The following is a 23,407-nucleotide window of genomic DNA, read 5'->3' as shown; positions in this document are numbered from 1 at the left end:
GGTTCTGTGGGCCCACTCTTAGGAGATGGCAGTGCTGGTGGTCTCTGTGATATCCCCCTTCTGGCAAGCGTGGTTAGTTTCCTGTGATTCCTCCCATTGACTTTCATTAGGCACCATTTTTTGTGGCTCAGGGCGGGCATAGGCCTCTAGGGGTGTGAAGTCACTCCCCCCCCCCCCCTCTATTTCTTCACTGAGCGGCGTGTGGCAATACGGACACTGTGGGGGGATTTTTACTGTTTTCTCTGGCATTTTCCTGGTAAAACTGTTTTCTCTTGTGGCTATTGCCTTTTCTGAAGGGGCTCTTCAAGTAGTGCAAGTGGCGGTGGGGGTCCGCGGGAACCGCCGGTTTAAAGGGCCAGCGTCCCATTAATTTTACATTGCAATTATGGACTCCCACAAAAACAAATTCCCCACAGACTGGTTGAGGCTTCGGGTTCTCCTGAATCCTCTTCCATGGCCTCATTATCTGCTGCTTTTGCGACTTTGGCATTCAAAGTGGATCTGCTGATGTTGGAAGCACTTCTCAAAAACGGTCTATGCCCTCCCAGTCCTCTAACTTGCCTGATTTGCTTGCCATGGACAACGTCCCCCCGTAGGGGTCCCTGTCCTCACCTTCCGAGGGGGAGGAATCTTCCTTGGTGGCGCGGGAACGCGCTGTGATGGATGCACTCATTAGTTCCATTAGGGAGACTTTGAATCTTGACGATGAACCTTCTCAGTCAAGTAAGCGGGCTGCCTTTTGGTTCCGAAGGGTCCAGAAGTCAGGTTTTCCCCTGCCCTGAGGAGTTTCATAAAATTGTGAACGACCAATGGCGTCGCATCAAACATATGCTGGTGGTGCCTTAGCGTTTTTACTACCGCTATCCCTTTGCGGAGGCTGTGGACAAACATTGGATGGTGTACCCTAAGGTGGACCACACTGTTTCTAGGCTAAATAAATCCACCTTGATGCTGGTGGAGGACTCTCCGGTGTTCAAAGATCCAGCAGATAGGCGTGTGGAGGCGCTTTCCCGCCACATGTATTTGGTGGCGGGCTCCATGCTCAAACCTGTGTTTATTTCGGTGATGGCCTCTCAGGCTCTCACAGCATGGTCCACGGCATGGTCCAAGGTGCTTCGGAGCACCCTAGTGGGGGAGTCGGCCTCTCCGACTGCCCTTGACATGGTGGATAAAATGACCCAGGCCGGGATTTACCAGTGTGACACGGCCTTGGACGAGGCTCCGTTAATCGCTCCGTTATCTGCTAAGAGACGATCTTCTGTCTCAAGGGCCGATCTTCCATCCTGCTTTAGTCTCTGGCTTTGACGCCGTGGCTGTGGAAAGCCAGGTCTTGAGAGATAGGGGTCTTCCAAAGGCTATCATTCCTACCTTATTGAAGGCTCGGAAAGCTACATCCAGGAAGATTTATCATTGCACCTGGAAGGCTTATATTGCCTGGTGCGAGTTGCGAGGGTTCCATCCCCGCTCCTTCTCGTGGCGAGAATTTTAGCTTTCCTGCAGGAAGGTATGGATCAGCGTTTGGCGCTGACCACGATAAAGTCAGTTGTCGGCCTTAGCCATTCTGTTCCAGCGTCCCTTGGCGACTAATTCCTTCATTCGCACCTTTTATCCTAGGGATGCGGCATCTTGCTCCCCCCGAGGAAGGCTCCTTTATGTTCCTGGGACTTAAATTTGGTGTTTATCTGTGTTGCAACGGCTTCCCTTTGAGAACATCAGAGACATTTCCTCTGCCTGTGTTATCCCAGAAAGTTGCTTTTCTGGTAGCTATCACATCTGCTCGCAGAGTGTCTGTCTGAGTTGGCGGCTCTGTCTTGCCGTTCACCTTATCTGGTGCTTCATAGAGATAAAGTGGTTCTGCGACCCAATCAGTCTTTTCTCCTCCAAGATGGTCTTGACTTTCCACCTTAATGAGGATATCGTGTTGCCTTCGCTTTGTGCGAAGCCCAAGCATCCCAAGGAATTTGCCTTGCATTCCTTGGATGTGGTGCGGGCGGTCAGGGTTTACCGTTCTGCCACGGAGTCTTTTAGGAAGTCTGATTCTCTGTTTGTCCTACCTGAGGGACCTCGGAAGGGTTCGGCTGCGTCCGCGGCAACCATTTGTAAGTAGATCAGACAGACGATTGTTCAGGCCTATTCAATCAAGGGTTTAGGTTCCTCCTTTCCCTGTAAAGGCTCATTCTACTAGAGCTGTCAGTGCCTCTTGGGCTTTACGCCATCAGGCTTCTGTGGCTCAGGCGTGCAAAGCGGCAACCTGGTCGTCTGTGCACACTTTCACAAAGTTCTACCCGAATTGATGTACTGGCATCCTCGGATGCTTCCTTTGGCCGCAAGGTTTTGAGTGCAGCAGTTGTTTGAAGAGACGTGTTTTTTTTCTGCCTCTTCCTGGGGTGTTTTTTTGTTCTGGGTTAGCTCTCGTTTTGAGCTTTGTTGCCCTGTGGGCTCAGGTTGTTTTCTGGCCAGGTTGTTTTGTTACCTTTTTGGTAGCTTGCGTTTTCCCACCCCTCACACCTGCACTGCTTTGGGACATCCCACTAGTGAAGGCTGACTGAACGGACGGCGACTGCCAGAGGACGTAAGAGAAAATTGAATTTTTGTAAGAACTTACCGTAAAATTATATACTGAGTCCTCTGACAGTCGCTGCCCCCGCCCTTCTGGTACTCGAATCTGGGGGTTATTGCCTTCCGGTACTGCTTGCTACAAACTGAGGAACAGTGATCACTGGATCAGGATAATAGCTGAGGGATGGCCCCCTAGAGGTGTGTCTAAGTATAGAAAGTTTTTATAACCTTTCAAACTGCCTAGCTCCTGCAGAGGGCGCCATTACCCACTAGTGAAGGCTGACTGAACGGGCAGCGACTGTCAGAGGACTCAGAGAAAATAATTTTACTTTAAGTTCTTACAAAAAATTCTATTCTTTTGAATTTTAATGCAAAAAACAATATATAACCCAATTTTTGGGTAAAATATAAAAGATGATGTTAAGCTGAGTAAATAGATACCAAACACTTTAAAATTGCGCATGCCTGTGCAGCAGTGACAAACCTAATTTTATTTTACGTTTTTATTATTTTTACTCTGTTTTTAAATTATTTTTTTGTTGCATCACTTTTATTTCTGTCACAAGCAATGTAAAAATCCCTTGTGACAGCAATAGGCATGTGATAGGTACTCTTTACGGAAATCTGGGATTTATAAGACTCCAAATCCCTCCTCTGCACTTAATCAATTCAGCTCCAGAGCAATTTTTTTCTTTGTCACATACATGTAAACATCCAAATTTTTGGCAAATAAATTACGTAAACCCCCAGAACGTTATATATTTTTTAAAAGCAGAGACCCTGCAGAATAAAAAGGTGATGCAAATTTTTGTATAACGTGATGTTTGCGCAACTGTGTTTTTTAAACCGCAAATTCCAGAACAAATATGTGTAGCACCCAACAGGTAGCTGCTAGGTAAAATATAGTGGGCTTTGTCTGCCTAACAGCAGAGCCATGTTTTCTTTTTGTGAGGTAGGTTGTCATGGCTACCAAGTGTGTCTGCTGTGAGGGGATTCTCCTCACTGGCCCTGTCAGAGGCTTCTCATTGGCAGTGAAGGAAGCCCAATCAGGGACACATTCAGGCTTGTAACTACCCCAGAAGGCAGATTCTGCTGCAAAGGATTCTGGGAGTGGATATAAATCTGAGGGAAGTGCGTGACACGTTGTCTTTGGCGGGAGCAGAGTCCCAGGAAGGAGAGTGCGGCTGTCTCTCCTCCTGTCTGAGGAAGGTGGATGTCTCAGGGTGTTGCCAGAGTGTGCTGAGTGAGCTGAGGGGAATCCAGTGTGCCGAGAGCCTGCGGGGAGAGAGGGGTCCAGTCCCAGGAAAGACTTCACAGGTCGTGAGTACTGAGGATTGCTCCTGGGGGTCTGCCTGAAGTTAGAGGGGACCACTCTGGAAGAGGTTCTGGGATCCAGTGCCAGCTAGTTGTAAAGGGGGTACCTAAGTTGAGGACCCTGAAGCTACAGAGGGGGTACATAGTCAGTGGACCCTGAAGAGTTCCAATTAAGGAGGCACCTGCAGTTGAGCCCTGGAACTGTACAGAGTGTGTCAGTTGCAACTATACAGAGTTCTACTGCATACTACCTCAAGCTGGTCAAAGCGGGGGACAGTTTTCAGTGACTTTTACAGCACAACAGTGTCAGGAGTTCTACAGTTCTCAGTCCTGGATCTTCTGGACTAATAGTCAAGGATTCAGCACTTCTGTGTTGTACAGGATATTCACAGCGTTGGTGAGCTTGGCTGGCGCCGACTGGCGTCAAGGAAGCGCCAACGGGCATTTTCAGGAATAAAGTCCCACATGTAATTCGTTTAACCACTTACCGCAAAGTGATGTAAGGCTACGTCGGCAAACTTTGCGGTGTTATACCGGGATGATGCCTCTAGCTAGAGACACCATCCCGGTAACGTGGTTTACAGCCGACGGTCGGCTTTCCGTCAGTAACGACCGATTCGTTACCCGGGTGAGCGGGAGGGGACGTCCCCCCCTCCTCTCCCACCGCCTTCCGTGACTTTGAACGCTCCTCCCGTCCCACCAGGAGACCCAAGCACCCAGCCGGCGCATCCGCCGGCTGGATGGAGTCCCGATCAAAGCAGGAAACGGCTTTGATCGGGTCTCCGATTACGTAACCCAGAGGCGGCGTCCATGACGTCACTTCCGGGTTACCCTGCTGCAAAAGGCGGCAGATTTAAAAAACGGCTGTATGCAAAAATGACGTTTTCAGCGTTTTGAATACATGTAAGTGTAGTGGAGGGGTCTAGGATCTTTTAGACCCTCGATCCCTCCATAAAGAGTACCTGTCACTGCCTATTGGTGTCACAAGGGATGTTTACATTGCTTGTGACAGCAATAAAAGTGATCAGATTTTTTTTTTCTTTTAAAAACCTGTAATAAAGTTAAAAAATAAAAATAGGAAAAAAAAAAAAAAATTTAGCCGCCCCCGTCACCATTAGCTCGCGCACGAAAAAAAACGTATACGGAAGTCGAGCCGTGAATTAAATTGCTGTTCAAACCACACATGTGAGGTATCGCCGCGATCGCCAGATCGTGAGCAATAAAAGAGCTACACTCTAACTCTAAACTGGTAACCGTTAAAAAAATTTAAAGCTTCGCATATTGAGATCTCTATTGACCGTAGTTTGTAGCCATTCCACGGGTGTGCGCAATTTTAAACCGTAACATGTTGGATATCTATTTACTAGGCATGACATCATGTTTTACAATATACAAAAAAATGGGCTAACTTTACTGTTTAGTATTTTTTTAAATGCAGTGAAATGTGATTTTTCAAAATGTTTCCAAAAAAATGGCGTTTTAAAGACCACTGCGCAAATACCGTGTGGCAAAAAATATTGCAATGACCGACATTTTATTCTCCTGAGTCTTTGCTAAAAAAATATATATAACGTTTGGGGGTTCTAAGTAGTTTTCTAGGAAAAAATACTGATTTTAACAAACAAACAAAAAGTGTCCGAAATAGGGCTGGGGCTTAAGTGGTTGAGCTTCAAGGAGTATCCCACTCATTCCCTTCTCCCATCCCCTTTATTCCAATAAAAACCACAAACAACGATGCCGGAGTTATCGCTGCTAAAGTTGTCACACCCAGGGTCACAGCTCACATGGGCTGGAGAGATTACTGGTACTAATGGCAGACCCACATCAGGCCATAGGCCTGGAAACCTTGCTACATATAATAAAATTTAATTTTAGTGCAAAATCACGCCAAATAATACCCTTTTTTTGTTAAAATATAAAAGATAAGGTTGCATCAGGGGTATGTGAGATGATTACAGCCACACACACCTACACAGGTTGAACTGGATGGACTATTGTCTTTATTCAACCTCACTTACTATGTAACTATGTGAATAGAAATAACATTTCATGTTTTAAAATTTCACGCACCCCTGATATCGCCAAAAACGACGGTGCCCAAAAATCACCATAGACGCCGCTTTAAAAGCCGTTCTAGCTCATCAGTTTAGAGTTAACTAGGAGCTCTTGTGCTAGAATTATTGTTCTCACTCTGATGTTCGCGGTAATGCTTTACATACACGTACATCCTGGGCTTGGATTTGCGCAGATGTGTGGGGAAACGGGGTTTTGGGAATTTTTTTTTATTTTAATATTTTATTATTATTACTTTTTTGTTTTTATTTATTTTTACAATATTGCTATTGCAAGGGGCTAATGAACCCCTACGTGATGGCATTGGGCAGGTGACAGGTACTCTTTTTGGAGACAATAGGGGTCTAGCAGACCCCAATGTCTCCCCTACCTTTCACACCATTTTAACAAAGCACAGATCAGCTTTGTTAGATGTGTACCCTGGCAGTACTGGCCTAAAAGTGATATATACAGTATGTATATGTGTGTGTGTGTGTGTGTGTGTGTGTATGTATGTGTATATATATATATATGTGTATGTGTGTGTGTGTGTGTGTGTGTGTGTATATATATATATATATATATATATATATATATATATATAGTGTGCATCTCTCTCTCTATATACACACCAATATATCTGCAGCTCTATTTTTAATTTAAGCAGAGGTTTCTTGCTGACATATATGTATTTTTGCTGAATTATTTCAACATTGATTGCCTGGTACAGCAGACTGTTTGTTTTTGTTTTTTTTTTCCCCATTGTTTGTTTTTGCTATTATAGATTTCAATTAAATACAGTATATTCAACGATTACATATCATAGTCTGAAAGGTGTATATCTGAAGCTTTGAAAAATGACTAGTTTACCCTAGCTTCCAAAGTATGGCTAACAGTTCAATAAAGGTTAGCAAACCAGAACTGCTATAGTTGCAATATTTCGAGTTTTTTTTTTTGGTATAATAAAAATGCAAGATAATTTACTTAATTGTATTTAATCCATTTAAATAATTCAAGCTTTACTGTATTATGTTTATTTGGAAGGATTTTAAAATAAATAAAAATCACTTTTTTACAATTGAAAAATTGGAAATAATGTACTATTTAAATAATACTATATTTTCACATCCACTTAGAGTAAAATGAAAGCTGTTCATTCTGGTAATATGTTATGAATACAAATAAAAAAAAAAAAAGAAAAATGTTTATAGTATATTTGTTTGTTTGTTTGTCATTTCAGCTTTTTATAGAAATTGTATACAAATAGTAAAGGTTCACTTAGTAAAATGTATTTATGTAAACCCAAATAGATAATGTAGTTTGCTATTAAATGCATTAATCTACAGAGCTTTACTCTGATTGTGAACTGTGCTTTTTGCAATTAGCAGGAAAAAAATGATATAGAACAATTATTAAAAAAAAAAAAACAGACCATTCATAATAGATCAAAAATAATGTCAAATATCTCTTCTTTTGAAGTATTAATATACAACTGTAATTCACAGCCACAGAAAGATTAATAAGTAATAAACATCATCTCAGCTAATCCATATTCCAGTTTAAGTTTCAGCGACAAGCCTTCTCCTAAGGGATGTGCATATTCTTTCTGAGGTTAGGTGATGAGCAATGTTCCCTGAGGATGGGCATTGTAAAAACAGTCTTGATTTTGTACAGGCTAATCTAGGCTCTGTTCCTCCATCTATCATGGCAAAGTGTGACTGATCTTTTATGCAGATAGCTGGCTTATTAGGCATTGTAGCTGTACACGCTAATGTCTCGGTTGGAATCTTTGAGGGACCTTTTTTTTTTTTTTATCCTACCGTCAGAGCTATAAAAATGAATAATGATTACTACGTAGCTTTTAAGAACAAAGAAAAGTCACAGCATTTTATCAGTGTCAGATGTCTTAGATCCTGACAGCGTGATGGTTGCCGGTGAAAAAGGCTGCTGATTTTGGGTTAAGTAGTGAGTGTAACAGATATACATTAAAAATATAATAACAGAAGGAATACTGTCATCACCCACTTGGAAGCGTTTTATTGGCAGGACTAAAATTACAGTCTAAGGATCTTTCAGTAGCTACATTTTGTAATAAATGGTTATCGGGCAAAGCCAGTGGCAGTTAATGGGATTATACAGCAGGCAACATGAGCAATCGTCTGAATCTCAGAAGAGCTACTCAAATCCTCCTTATTTAACCTCATGCTGTACTGTGTTACCATTATGTTCACTTCAGTGCTATTTTTTAATGCCATTAGATCCAATTGCTTAATGTTTTATCCTTTAAAAAAGTGAAAAGTTTCCAGTTAAACATTTTATTCATTTACAAAAAACACAATTATTAAATTTTAGTTATTGGCAGGTTATTAAATATGACTTGGGTTCAATTATCGAAATGCAGATTATATTCAGTCATTTACTGTATAAAAAGCATAAATGTTATTGTACATGAAGTGCTGATATTTTTTTAGATGAGGACTAGCTCTATGCAGTAAAGATTTATCAGTCAAAGAAGATATCCAGCATATTAAAAATAATTCCATTATTTAAGAGCCCAATATCACTAAATTGGCAAAATATAGACCTCCACGTTACTGAAACCATCTTTCTTTGTCTGTGTGGGTTCTGAAACTGTATCTGTAGCCAAAACTTGTGTGGGTTTTTTTTTAATACAATTCTTGACAAGCCATACAACCTTTTGTCACATCTTTGTTACAGTTTTTTTTTTTTTACCAGTAGGGAGATTAACCTTTTTATTTGACCTGATAACTATTTGATTTGACCTGATAACTATTGTCACTGGGAATAGAAATGAGAGAAAACAAACTTTTATAGTTGTCTTTTTTAACAGGGGTAAAGGGAAAATCTACTTTTGGGGGTGCCTGTTCTGGTAACAGATTTCAAAGTGTGAACTTCCTATTAAGTTGAAGTGATTTTTTTTTTTTTTTCCTTACGGTTGTTCTCTCTAGGATAGATAGTGATTAAAAAAATCTCTCAAATGGAACAAACACTGTAAAAAAACAATCCTGATGATCATGCATACACTTAAAATAAAGAGTAGGTCGCATACACTTAAAATAAAAACAAAGAGTAGGTCGCATACACTTAAAATAAAAATAAAGAGTAGGTCGGAAGTCTATCTGTCTGGATGCCAATATAAAAGTAAAAAGAAGTGGCATTGTTAGAAGGAATAGATTACTGAAATTTCTGTTTTGTCATTATTTGGTGAATAGAAAATATCAGATTAATCTTTGTATGGGGTGACATATATTCCAGTATGTGTGGCCTGCTGATCAAAATAGATTGGATTCGTTTATTTTTGTTTTTTTTCCCAATAGCTTCAGTGCCAAGACAAGGTTATCCAGTGCCCAGGACAAAGAGGCAAAACTGTGCCCCACCTTGGTGCATACAGCTGGACTCCCACTCCCAGTTGCCACTTTGCTAGTCTCCTTATCAGCCTGTAGCTCTAGGTTCACCACTTGGGTTTTTCCTGCTGTGTGCTATCTGACAATCTGCTGCGGAATTGTAAAAAGTGCTGGACCGGTCTGAGGCAAAACGAAGTTGGGCATGCGTGTAATGATGTGGAAGATGCAACTTGCCTTGCGGAGCCAAGAGCTTGCCAATTTCTTAAAACTCAAATTACAAACTCCATGACCTAACTGACATCTGCTACTCCATGACCTAACTGACAAATGCTACTACTGGATTATAAATTACAACACCATGGGTCAAGACCTGAACCAAGTCCAACTACTAGAACAAGCTCCTAAACTCACTTTAAAGAATCACTTTTAAAGCGGAGTTCCACCCTGGAATACTTTTTTTTAATAAAAATACCCCCGGGACAGTCAGGGCTAGTACATTCCACAATGGCTAGCCTCTGAACTGTCCCGGGTTGCACTTACCTTTTAGGACAAATACTTACCTTGAAAAAGTATTGTCCAGCGCTGCCATCTCAGGTGTGGGCAGCTTGAAGCCAGCGCGATCCTCTTCTGCGTCCTCTTCCATCTTCTTCGGTCCCACGATGCACTGCACCGGCCCCGCCGTCACTTCCGCTGCACGCGCGTCATCCCTCCACAGCTTCTGGGCATGCCCAGAAGCTGTTTAGAAGGGAATGACGCGCGCGCCCCGGAACTGACGTCGGGGCCGGTGCAGGCGCAATGATTCCTGGGAGCGATGACGTTCAGCTCCCAGGAATCATTGCAAAGCCAGGAAGTGACGACGGGCCGTGGCCGCCGAGGGGAGGAAGAAGGAAGTAAGGTAAGTATATTTTCTTGTCTACGAGGTAAGTAAAAAAAAAAAAAAATGCGATTATCCATTTGTTTTTCAGGTGACCCGGAGCGAGAAGATGGAGGTAAGTATCATTTTAGGGTGGAACTCCACTTTAAGTATGACTGATACTGGTGATACTATATGCTTTAATAAGTCCATGACTAACATTTTGGTGCCAAAATTATCGCAACTGATCCAATATTTTTTCTGTCATCCAGCCCTGCAGTGTAGTCCGGTCTGGGCTTATATTATATTTTATTGGGAAGTAGCAGAACTCTTCTTGTGTTCACAGTGGATAGTACAATACAGAACAGTTTGGGGGAAAATAACTGCTATTAGACCCCGTTTTTAGTGATGGTTATTTAAAATGCATGTTGATAAGAGTTATTAATTAATTCATTAAAAGGTTTATTATGGAGTTACCACTCACCAAATACAAGCTATGTTTTACAATATTGCCATCAGTGCTCTGCAGAGAGCATAGAGAAAAGCTTGGTATTTTAAATATAAGAATATATTTACTAGGTATTTGAAATACAAGGATATAGTTTTGTACTGGGTTTTCAAATGTATGGAAATGCATCTGCGTCTCTTGTGTATTATAATGACATTTATTTTTCTTCCGCCTACTACAGAGAAGAGAAATGGGCAGGAAAGATGCTTCAGCTACAAAAACACCAGTCGATCAATATCGTAAACAGATAGGTAGGCTTTTATCAATAATTTAATGGCAATATAACAGTGTGTCCATATCATGTGTGCTATATTCTAGCATTTCTCAACACTCAAAAAACAAATTTAGCCTAAATTGCATTCTGTCTCTAAATAACAAGGGCTCCTTCAAGTGTATTGCTTCTGTGTTTAATTGTAAGCATAGCTAAATGGCTCAGTAGTTCATTACTTATAGGGAGCTAAACTCACCCGTCTCCACATTGTTAAAGCTATTCTATGGTCACAGCATACATTTTTCATTTTGTATTTTTTATTAGCTTTTCAATACGAATACAGACGATTTGACAATCCAATATAAGCTTACTTGTAAAATCTCCTTTCATGTTGTTCTGCCTGTCTGCTGGCCGACTCTTTCCACAACTATGGTTGCTGGTCTCCTGTATGGGTGATTTTTGTTTTTTGGATCTGACTGCTTGGTATAATAAAGATTAGGGTCCCCTGTCTGGGTCGCCTTCTCCTTTTATATCATATCCTTTGCTTGGCAATAAATAGATTGGTATCTCCCTACTTTTGTGGAGGTTTATTCCTCCTTCTCTTTTTTTTTTTTTTTTTAAATCTCCACATCATACAGCCAAGTTCATTCTAAAATCCAAGGTTTTATTATCCTCCTATGATATTGGTCGATTAAGCTAATCTAAGCGATTTTCTGCACGCATATACAATTGGATCCTAAATTTACCGAAACGCGTTTATCCACTAACCAGATCATACGATCCACCTATCAGATCATGTGATGCATTATATGCATTTTTTGTGATATATTAATTGTGACTGCTTTTTTATCCATTCTTTTAATTGATTTTGTCTGATATGTCTCGACGCATGTAAATCCCCATTTCCAGGACTTGCTGGTATTTTTCCCCCCTATCTTCCCCCTTCTTTCCCCTCCCATCTTTCCTTTTATTCCCACCAGACCTGGGTTTATTTGCAGAATTTGTATAATCCCAGGAGATGGTGCCAGAATTTTATACAGTAGGCAGAATTTTACTCTACATTCAATTTCCCCTTTCCACAACTTCCTTGATTCCCTGCATACTTTGCAGCTTCTCCTCTGCTGTTTACTATTCATTTCTAAGGACTCCATATCCCATTATACTTTGCTGCCTGCAAGTTATGATTCCTGTACAGACTTCACCAGTGGGCAGGCTCAGTGAATTCTGTGACACAGCAGAACCTACTCAAAGGACATCGTGAATATGTGTCACAGAATTCAAGGTAGTAAATGTGTGGGGATCTTCACAAAGTAAATGTATAAACCTTAAGATCATTTAACCTCCCTGGCGGTATGATTCTTTCCGATTTTAGGTGCTGAAAGCGGTACAATTATTTTGCTAGTAATTCTTAAGGACGAGCAGCCCAAACCAACTATTTACATATGATTTTTTTTTTTTACTGTGCGTTCTTCTTTATAACATCTCGGGAATGACAAAGTTTGAAACACAAAATCAAAAATTATAATATAAATAACTATAAATAAGTTAGAGTGTGTATGTGTGTGTGTATATATATATATATATATATATGTATATGTGTGTATGTCTGTGTATGTATGTATATGTATATATATATATGTGTGTGTGTATATATGTATCTATATATAGTGTGTGTATATAGTACAGTAAAACTGCAGGAAAGGGCACTGGGGGGCAAACTGATATCAGTTTATTTTATTTTGCAATGAAATCAGTGTGCTTGTGTGTGTAAATTTTCAAATTTGCTGGCGGATCCACCCCCCTGCGAGCGTCACGTCGCAGGAGACGGAAGCCGGGGCTCTACAGCATCGGGCAGAAGATCCGACCGCGGTATGCTGAAGGGACACATCGCTGGATCCCGGCGACAAGGTAAGTAACCCTCTACAAGGATCCAGCGATGCTCCCTGGCAGTACCCCAAGTGTGGCTCGGGGTTACCACTTATGGCAGTGAAATCCCACCCCGAGCCACGCTCGGGAATACCGCCAGGGAGGTTAACTTAAAAAGAAGTAGACTAGTTAACGATTAAATTACAATGTGGGAATGAATATGATTTTAAATTTTGATCATAGTTAGGTCTTAAAGATCTGATTGCCATTCATGCCTGTATGTTGCTATGTTATGTTATGGGTAATGTGTTAAAATTCTACCCAAGTAGTACCTTTTGAAAGAATGTTACCTTTTCCTCCTAAAAAATGCAGTGAACTTCCTGGTATTTGAGGTTACCTAGGCACTCAAGTTTTGTCTCATAGTTGTGTACCTGCAGTGTGAGATCTGCTGCCTCTGCCTGCTAGTCCTAGGTGATCCGAAGTGAGATTTGGTAATATCACTACTGTGCTGTTCACTTATTCTTGCTAAAGGTTCTGACATGAGGAAGCAAAGCCCTGCTTCTAATGCAGTGTTTCTCAAAGTTTTTTCAGTCAAGGCACCCTTTACAATTATGGACAGTCTCGAGACACCCTATTATAAAATGTAAAAAAAATATTTAAATAGTTTATATAATGCAACAACATCCACTTGTAGGACACCCAATGTTGGAGGGGATTTATTTTTCCAAAGCAAAAACACTTTTGAACACTGGTACTGACTAGTATTCCAGTGTTTCTCTTCTCCCTCAATTTCTCTCCATCAGTCAGCTAATGTCACCCTAGTGCTAAGGGAGAGGGGCAGAGGCGGTTTAAACAAGAATGATGTGGAGGCAACAGACATCCTCCTTATTAACTGATGCTGTCATTGATTGTTAGGATGCCAGTGTCTAATGGTGCACAATGAAAACATGTGGCTTTGTGTAACTAAAAGGCAAGCTTGATCCACCCGCTTGCTTGTATACATTTTTTGATCAATTTGTAGGTATTTTGCCAAGGCACCCCTAAAAAAAACCTCAAGGCACCCCAGGGTGCCTGGATACCCTGGTTAAAAAAGGCTGCTCTAATTAAATGTTTGTCTCCAAACAAAGACAATGTCTAGGACAAGGCATTGCAAGTCCATAAAAATCCATGGGAAAAGATCAGTTGCAAAGAGATCACCATAATGAACACTAATCCTTTGCCCTCTGCCTTCCTTATTTTTTTTCGCAAGAACAGCTTAAAGGGTTCACTTCCTCTTTTAAAGGAGCAGTGGATCTCATTTTACAATAAATCTGTTTTAGTATATACTAAATCTGCCTGTATGATATTAAAGTAGAACTATAGGCAAAACATCCTTTTTTTTTTTTTTTTTTTTCCCTCCGTATAGATCAAGGAAAAGGTAACAACCCCTGTAAGTTTCTTTTTTGCCATCTGTGTCCTGTTGCAAAAATTTCTCTTCACTTCCTATCCCATTGCCAAACAGGAAGTGAGGAAATCCCTGCAAATTTAGGAAATTCCTTGGGGACCCCAAGGTCAACAGAACCAGTATCCCAATCAGAACATTTCCCCCCTATTACTTTTCTGGGGACAACCCAAAATTCAGGATTTTCTTTGACTTTCAATGATCATGGTAAACAGGACAAATAGAGAGGGGGAATCTCCTTAATGGGGGGCACAGACAGCAATACAAACCTGACAGGTGCTATAATCCTTCTCCACTCTATCCAAAACTAAAACAAATGTTTTGCCTTTAGTTACCTTTACCATGCTTTTATGCATTAAAGTATATCTGGAAGCTACAATGTCTGTGGTAATTTTGTGGACAGTCCTAGTTCTCTAGACCAGTGATTCTCAACCTTTTTTCAGTCAAGGCACCTATTAAAATTATAGACCATCTCAAGGCAACCCATTCTAAAATGTAAAAAACTACCATAAGAGTTTTACAGAATGCAGCAACCTAAACACGTAGGACACCCAACATTAGAAGTGATTTATTTTTCTAAAGCAAATACACTTTTGCACACTGGCACTGACTAGTATTCCAATATATCTCTTCTCCCTCAATTTCTCTACATCACTCTGCTAATGTGACCCCAGTGCTGGAGGCACTATGGAGGCAACAGACATCCTCCTTATGAACTGATGACATTGTTTGTTAGGATGCGAGTGTCTAGAAAGTCGTCATGGTGCAAAATGAAAACCCTGTGTCTTTGTGTAACTAAAGGGCAGGCTTCATCCACCTGCTTACTTGTATACAATTTTTGAGCAATTTTTAGTCATTTCGCCAAGGCATCCCCGAAGAAGCCTTAAGATACCCCAGGGGTGAAAAAGGCTGCTTTAGAATACAGAATACATACCCTTGGATTTCCCTAGATATTTAACTCCTTCCCAGCCAGTGTCATTAGTATAGTGACAGTGATTTTTTTTTAGTACTGATCACTGTATTAGTGTCACTGGTTCCCAAAGAGTGCCAAAAGTGTCCGTCGGTGTCCAAATGTCTGCCCCCAGTATTGCAGTCCCACTATAAGTTGCTGGTCGCCGCCCTTACTAGTGAAATAAATAAACATAAATTCTAGTATATATTTCATAGTTTGTAGACGTATAACTTTTGCAAAAACCAATCACCTATTGGGTTTTTTTTCATAACAAATATATGTAGTGGAATACACATTGGCCTAAATTTATTAAGAAATTAGTTTTTTTTTTAATTTTTTATTGGACATGTGTTATACCAGAAAGTAAAAAAAATAAATATATATATATATATATATATATATATATATATATATATATATATATATATATATATATATATATATATATACAGTGGGTACGGAAAGTATTCAGACCCCCTTAAATTTTTCACTCTTTGTTATATTGCAGCCATTTGCTAAAATCATTTAAGTTCATTCTTCTTCCTCATGAATGTACACATAGCACCCCATACTGACAGAAAAACACAGAATTGTTGACATTGTTGCAGATTTATTAAAAAAGAAAAACTGAAATATCACATGGTCCTAAGTATTCAGACCCTTTGCTCAGTATTTAGTAGAAGCCCCCTTTTGATCTAATACAGCCAGGAGTCTTTTTGGGAAAGATGCAACAAGTCTTTCACACCTGGATTTGGGGATCCTCTGCCATTCCTCCTTGCAGATCCTCTCCAGTTCTGTCAGGTTGGATGGTAAACGTTGGTGGACAGCCATTTTTAGGTCTCTCCAGAGATGCTCAATTGGGTTTAAGTCAGGGCTCTGGCTGGGCCATTCAAGAACAGTCACGGAGTTGTTGTGAAGCCACTCCTTCGTTATTTTAGCTGTGTGCTTAGGGTCATTGTCTTGTTGGAAGGTAAACCTTCGGCCCAGTCTGAGGTCCAGAGCACTCTGGAGAAGGTTTTTGTCCAGGATATCCCTGTACTTGGCCGCATTCATCTTTCCCTCGATTGCAACCAGTCGTCCTGTCCCTGCACCTGAAAAACACCCCCACAGCATGATGCTGCCACCACCATGCTTCACTGTTGGGACTGTATTGGACAGGTGATGAGCAGTGCCCGGTTTTCTCCACGCATACCGCTTAGAATTAAGGCCAAAAAGTTCTATTTTGGTCTCATCAGACCAGAGAATCTTATTTCTCACCATCTTGGAGTCCTTCAGGTGTTTTTTAGCAAACTCCATGCGGGCTTTCATGTGTCTTACACTGAGGAGAGGCTTCCGTCGGGCCACTCTGCCATAAAGCCCCGACTGGTGGAGGGCTGCAGTGATGGTTGACTTTCTACAACTTTCTCCCATCTCCTGACTGCATCTCTGGAGCTCAGCCACAGTGATCTTTGGGTTCTTCTTTACCTCTCTCAGCAAGGCTCTTCTCCCCCGATAGCTCAGTTTGGCCGGACGGCCAGCTCTAGGAAGGGTTCTGGTCGTCCCAAACGTCTTCCATTTGAGGATTATGGAGGCCACTGTGCTCTTAGGAACCTTAAGTGCAGCAGAAATCTTTTTGTAACCTTGGCCAGATCTGTGCCTTGCCACAATTCTGTCTCTGAGCTCTTCAGGCAGTTCCTTTGACCTCATGATTCTCATTTGCTCTGACATGCATTGTGATCTGGAAGGTCTTATATAGACAGGTGTGTGGCTTTCCTAATCAAGTCCAATCAGTATAATCAAACACAGCTGGACTCAAATGAAGGTGTAGAAGCATCTCAAGGATGATCAGAAGAAATGGAAAGCACCTGAGTTAAATATATGAGTGTCACAGCAAAGGGTCTGAATACTTAGGACCATGTGATATTTCAGTTTTTCTTTTTTAATAAATCTGCAACAATGTCAACAATTCTGTGTTTTTCTGTCAGTATGGGGTGCTATGTGTACATTCATGAGGAAGAAGAATGAACTTAAATGATTTTAGCAAATGGCTGCAATATAACAACGAGTGAAAAATTTAAGGGGGTCTGAATACTTTCCGTACCCACTGTATATATATATATATTTTTATTTTTTTTTATTTTTTTTTTTTTCAAAATTGTCAGTCTTTGTTTTTAGAGCAAAAAATAAAAAAACAATGGTGATCAAATACCATCACAAGAGAGCTCTGTTTGTTGGAAAAAAATGCCATAAATTTTATTTGGGTAGTGAACACGACCGCACATTTGTCAGTTAAAGTAATGCAGTGCCGTTTAGCAAAAAATGGCCTGGTCATGAAAGGGGCTAATCTTCCGGAGCTCAAATGGGTATTATATGCAGCACTTTACAAATATTATGTACATTCTCAGTCCCTACCCTCAAGGAGCTTGCAATCTAAGGTCCCTAACTCACCTTCATACATACACCTACCAGGGCCAAATTTAAGATAGGAGCCAATTAACCAATAAGCATGTCTTTGAAATGTGGGAGGAAACAGGAGTACCCGGAGGAAACCCAAACAGGCACAGCGGAAACATGCAAACTCTAGGCAGGTTGTGCCTTGGTTTGTATTCCAACCGACAACATTAGGTAGGCTAGATGGAAAGTGCTAACCTCTGAGCCACTGTGCTGCCCTATCTATAATCATGTGTTAGTAAAAATGCTGATATTCATTTCTCCTGCATTGGGTACCACATTTTCCTGTGATTGAGAGTTCACCACATTCACTAAGCTCTGGGACAAATTCCCTTGCATAGTGCAATTTCCCTTGCAAACTGAACAATCAATTTCCCTTTAGTAAATCGGAAACTATATGGATGACTGGATTTTGATTGATCACACACGTTTGTCCATTTCCCATCAGTTTATATTTAAAATAACCATGAGGAAATGACACAAGAAGCAGATGTCAGAAATAAAATGTACGGATTGTACATGCTGAAAAGTAACTCCAAAATTTAAACAATAAAAGATATTCCCTTTTAAAGCTAAATAAAAAATGTACATATTTCTTTCTTTACTTGACTCGCGAGCTCCATACATGAAAGAGGCTTGTGAAAGGCACATTCATGAATATAAAAGGGTTATGCAGTCATTTTTCCACATTCAAATCTCTTATTTATGTCACCTGCAGTCTTGCCTAAATCTTCAAACAATTCTCTCCAGGCTGGGAAGAAAACACGAGGCCCCACAAGAGATTTCTATCTGTTCACAGAATTTCTAACTAAATAAAAATCTGCCGAGGCTAGTGTTAAGAGTTGGAAGATGCTCGATAAATAAGGTCAGAAAATGCTAGGTTGACAAAACCGAGAACATTAAATTGGTTTGGGATTTCTTTATAGATCAAGACTTTTCAGTGTTTGCAAGACCACAGATCTAATTAATTTCCTGTTAACTTTACTGGGTTAGTTGCAACACAATTTAAAGGGAAACTACATCATATTTTTAGCACTTGCCTATTGTGAATTGTTCTTTTTACTGAAGCTTCACACATAGAGCAGTCTAAATCAGACACCTTATGCACCCCAAATGCAAATGGAGCATGCACCAAACACATAGACATGATGTGTCATGTTGTGACAGATGAATTTAGTTTGCCATTTCTGATTTCTCTTAAAAATGGTAGGTGCCTGGCTTCAATAATTTTGTCACTAACCTGGGTAGCTCCTTAGAGATAAGAATTTCTGACAGTTATGAGGGGGTTCCTTCACTGTGGGCTGCTATAATTCTCAAACTCTCTTGAGGGCTTGCTGCTCATGATTTGCTCCACTTTTTTTACATACATAAGAGGGGAAACCACCGCACACCAATACATGGTCTTGCAATAAGACCCTGCATGTCAATCTGAGCTCACTTCACTGAGGTATTTCACTTCGCAGAATTTAGTCATTAAGCCTTGGTCTAGCCTTGGTTTGAATCTTCGGAGTCTTGTTCTGTAGCTCAGAAGTATTTAAAGGGTATCTCCAGTTTTGTGTACTAAAAATATAGCATATATGACAATGTTGTTGCCACCACGCATGATGTTACAGAGCTGCAGCGCACTGTAAAGATCCTTATGGCCAGGTCGGAGGATGCAGAAAACAGGCTCCGTCGCAAAAATCTGAGCATGGTGGGGCTCCCTGAGGGATCCGAGGATGCAACCCCCAGCAGCTTTGCAGAATTTTTCTTCAAGAATGTCCTCAACCTGACACAGGTAGCAGCAGCAAATATAGCGGAAAGAGCTCACAGTCCAAACAGAACCCAGACCACAGGGATCTCCACCTAGACCATTCCTAGTCCGTCTCCTTAACTACAGGGATTGGGACCTCATTCTAGCAGAAGCCAGGAAACATCCTCAGCTTCGGTATGAAAACAACACCCTGCATTTCTTTCCTGATTTCTCTCCTGGGTTACAGAAGCGTCAGCATTCCTTTGTCGATGTCAAAAAGTGGCTTCGCGAGAAGGGGCTTACTTATGGCATGCTCTATCATAGCAAACTACAGGTGGAACATCTTGGATCAGTCAAATTCTTTGAATCTTTATCTGCTGCCTTGGAATGGTTGGATACACTGGCATAATCCTCCTTAGAGATACCTATAAAAATGCTTAAGGGGCAGCACTATTTGCTGTTCCTGCTTTCTGGAGGGATATACGGTTCGCTTCAGTACTTTTTTTTTTTTTTTAACAAAGGTCAAAACTCATTTTCTCTATCGCTCATTGACAGACGTAGTCCTCGGTGATACAGCACCTTCGGGTTATGTTGCCTCCACAGGAGTAGGACTAGACAGGAAATTAAAAATGCTCTGGCCACACCCCAGGGGCAGTCCCCGAGGGTATATCCTCTCTCTCTCTGCCACAGCAAATCAGTTTTTTTCTGTCTAGTCAGGAGTAAGGACCTAGATACCTTGCTGGGATCTTCGGTCCTGGCAGGATTTTTTTCTTAGAAAATAATTTTTTTAGACAGCTTTTTTTCTCCAGGGTTCCTGTGAGATCTTCAAGCAAGAAAGCTGAACTGGGCGACGGGCGGGATGTTGAGATCCAGTGGTCACCCCAGTTCAGCCTACGAGCGCGTGCAGGCCATAGCTCCGCGCTGGGTCGGCCGCGACATAGTCCCACTGGACGGGGACTGACCCTGCGAGTTAAACGTCTCGCTGAAACGCCAAAGACCATGAGTCACGGCGCCCGTATTGGTCGACAGCCCTCCTACCTCGGTGGAGAGGGGTACTGTCAGGAGTTGGCGCCCGCCTGGTTCCGGTATGGTGAGTAGTATGTTCCCCCTTTCCCCCTGACGGGTCTTGTGGTGAACGCGGGCCCCTCTCTGTAATGGTAAGGATGGGTTCCCCTCTATCCTACAACATGTCACAGATCCCCCTAATTGAGTGTGATTTTTGTGTACAAGAAGCCAGGAGGCTTGGTTTGGGAGCTGACAATCTAATTGTAAAAATGTGTAAATTATTGTAGTCAGTGGCAGTACTAGAACTTTACTGTGATAGTATAAGGTATCCTACCTGTCAGAAGCCACAGGGCGATGTCTATACATGTATACTGCATTCCAGATCATTCCTCCAGCTAAGCAGATGGCTCCCGACGGCCACGGACCGCATACGGCCCGCTAGGGTCCGGTACCTCTGACCACCATGAGGGTGAAGGGTTGTGAGGCCGAGATCCTTCTGCAGACATGCCGCTATTCTGTGCAGGCCGCCGCCATTGTCTGGTAGATCGCACGAGGCCACCATTTTGGTGTAGCCTCGTGTCTCCAGCCAAAGACTTCCTGTCTGTAACAAGACAAGCACTGAGCAAGCTGATGAAAACCTCTGTGCATCAGGGATGAGCCTTGGGGTCTGTCTCTCTCTCTGTGGGGTCCAAAAAGGCAGGTAACACTGAGGGGCGCTGTTGCGACTGGGGGACACAAAAAAAAAAAAAAAAAAGTTTTTTTTTTTTTACTTTGTCATTTTTTGTCGCTGGCAAGTGTCTTGTATAATCATTGACCCTGCCGCATAGGTATCCCCACCTGATCCCCTCAAGGTGGCCGCAGGACCCTCCAGTACCCCACTTGTTTTTAATGCATTATCGGCAGTTTTGGAGTCTTTGGTATCCCGGGTGGAGGTGGCCTGTCAGGGACGGGGGTCAAGTAGCGACCCCCGCCTACCCCTATTGTTTATCAGATACTTCAGATACGGATTCGGAACTGGTCAATGCAGTTGCAGGTCCCTCTTAGGGGGCTGTTGTCTCAGGTAATATCTCCTCAGCAGTGAGGAGCACGTTTCTGCCTCCGCCATAGCACAAGAGTGGTGGATGCACTAGTTGTGTCCGTCCGGGAAACCTTTAGTCTTGAGGTTACACCGGCAGAGGTAGCTGAGACTGAGATTCCTTTTTGGTACTTGTTAGCCTACCAAAAGGGCGAAGGATTTTCCTTTACCCAAATGGGGTCGTTTTGAAACGAACCCCTGTTATTTCCAAACGCATGGCTAGGTGCTATCCGTTTGAGGAATTCCTCTTTATAGGATAGACGGTACCACCTGCTGTCTTGCCACAGACTGTTAGGATAAAAAGACCTCGTAACTAACGAGGACCTTCCTTTTCTGCTCATATAGAGTTGTTCGTTCCGCGAGGGCGGGCGATAAGGCGAAACCCTCCAAAGCCCCTTTAGAGGGGTTTCAAAGGGCGCTGGTCGGGTAAACAAAGAGTCCGGCTCAGCCAAGCCTGAAGTATATAGCCTGATGCGCCCCTACCCATCTCTGGGGTGGGGGGGGATGTCTTCACCGGTTTCTGGAGGACACAGGATCGAGTTTCGATCACTTCCACCGGTGCGATTCTTCCCTTCTAACATTGAACGGTTTCAGGGGTTCTATTCGAACCTATTCACAATGCCCAGGAAAGAGGGCAAGGTGCGTCCAAATCTGGACTTGGGAAGAAATAGAGTCCATCCGTACAGTGGTGGCCTCCCTGCATCAGGGGGATTTCCTGGCGTCCATAGACATATAGGATGCCTATCTTTATATCCCCATCATCGCAGGACATCAGCGTTTTTTCACTTTCCCAAAGATCATCCCTGGTTCCCACCAGGAGACTGAACTATCTGGGCCTAAGGTTGGATACATCCTGGGCAAGAGAGTTTCTCCTTGCTGGGAAACTCCAGAAGGTTCAGTCAACGATTCGGATGTTGCTGTCCGTCAATTGGCTGGGACTGATGGTGGCCTTCTTAGAGGCAGTACCGTATACCCAGTCTCATACCCGAATTCTCCTGAAGGAGATTCTTTTTTAATGGAATCAGAATTCCGATTCCCTGGACAATCGGATCCGGTTGAGCGAGCGGACCAGAAAGTCTCCGATGCTCAACCAGGGGAAGTCATTTCTTCCGATAGTATCCAGATTACCAATAAGGGTATCGGAACTGAGAGCGATCAGATTTTGTCTGATTTACTGGATCGAGCAGCTCTAGAGCAGCCCGATTCAGATCCAATCGCATATGGCCTCTTCATCCAGAGGTTTTTCCCTAGCTGTCCCTTCATTGGGACATCCCGGATGTGGATCTGTTGGCACCTTGGCCTAACAGGAAGGTGTGGAGGTTTGTAGTTCGCGCCACGATCCTCTAGCGGACGCAGCAGAAACGCTGATCGCACCGTGGGGGCAGTATCAGCTACGGCATGCCTTCCATCCTCTCAAGTTGCTGCGGGAACTTCTTCGCAGGATAGAGGTGGAGGGAATTCCAGTTATTCTGGAAATTCCGGATTGACCTCGTCGAGCCTGGTACGCCGACTTGGCGAGGCTAGTCGCGGACGCTCCTTGGAGACTTCCTCTCAGGGAGGATTTGCGGTCTCAGGGACCGATCTTCCATCTTGCTTTACAGTCGCTGGTTTAATGGCCTGGCCATTGAGACCCAGGTACTGAAGGACAAGGGAGTGTCAGCTTCAGTTATTCCTACCTCCAGTTAAAGCAAGGAAAGCGACTTCCAGCACATGGAAGTCTTATATTGCATGGTGTGAATCTATTGGATTTCCCCCACAGACCTATTCGGTGACCCGAATTTTGGTCTGTCTGCAACAAGGGGTTGAGCAGAAACTATCCTTGAGCACGATCAAGGGTCAGGTTTTCGGCGTTAGCAATCTTCTTTCAAGAAACCTTTGGCTAATCATTTCTTGGTGCGGAATTTCATCCAGGGGGTGCGACATCTGGCTCCGCCAGTGTGCGCACCCTTACCGCCTGGTATCTTAATTTAGTGTGGTCGGTTCTTCAGAAACTTCTCTTTGAAGATATTAGGGAGATTCCCTTGCTTACATTCCCAGAAGGTGG

The 23,407-nt window shown here is 42.4% G+C and overlaps 1 protein-coding gene across 2 annotated transcripts in view; it reads left to right on the top strand.

The window, feature by feature from the left end:
* Positions 1-23,407, top strand: part of TRIQK (triple QxxK/R motif containing) — a 317,628-nt gene that overhangs the window by 101,480 nt on the left and 192,741 nt on the right. For both annotated transcript variants that reach the window (XM_082258324.1, XM_082258323.1), the window contains one exon: positions 10,833-10,902. In XM_082258324.1, coding sequence (XP_082114450.1) covers positions 10,842-10,902 — 61 coding nt within the window. In that variant the 5' untranslated portion in view covers positions 10,833-10,841. The remainder of the gene's footprint in view (positions 1-10,832; positions 10,903-23,407) is intronic.

This window comes from Pelophylax lessonae, assembly GCF_965119305.1.
Source record: "Pelophylax lessonae genome assembly, chromosome: 5".
Classification (NCBI taxonomy): Eukaryota; Metazoa; Chordata; class Amphibia; order Anura; family Ranidae; genus Pelophylax; species Pelophylax lessonae.
The sequence above is the reverse complement of the archived record's forward strand: the minus strand, read 5'-3'. Positions and strand labels throughout refer to the sequence as shown.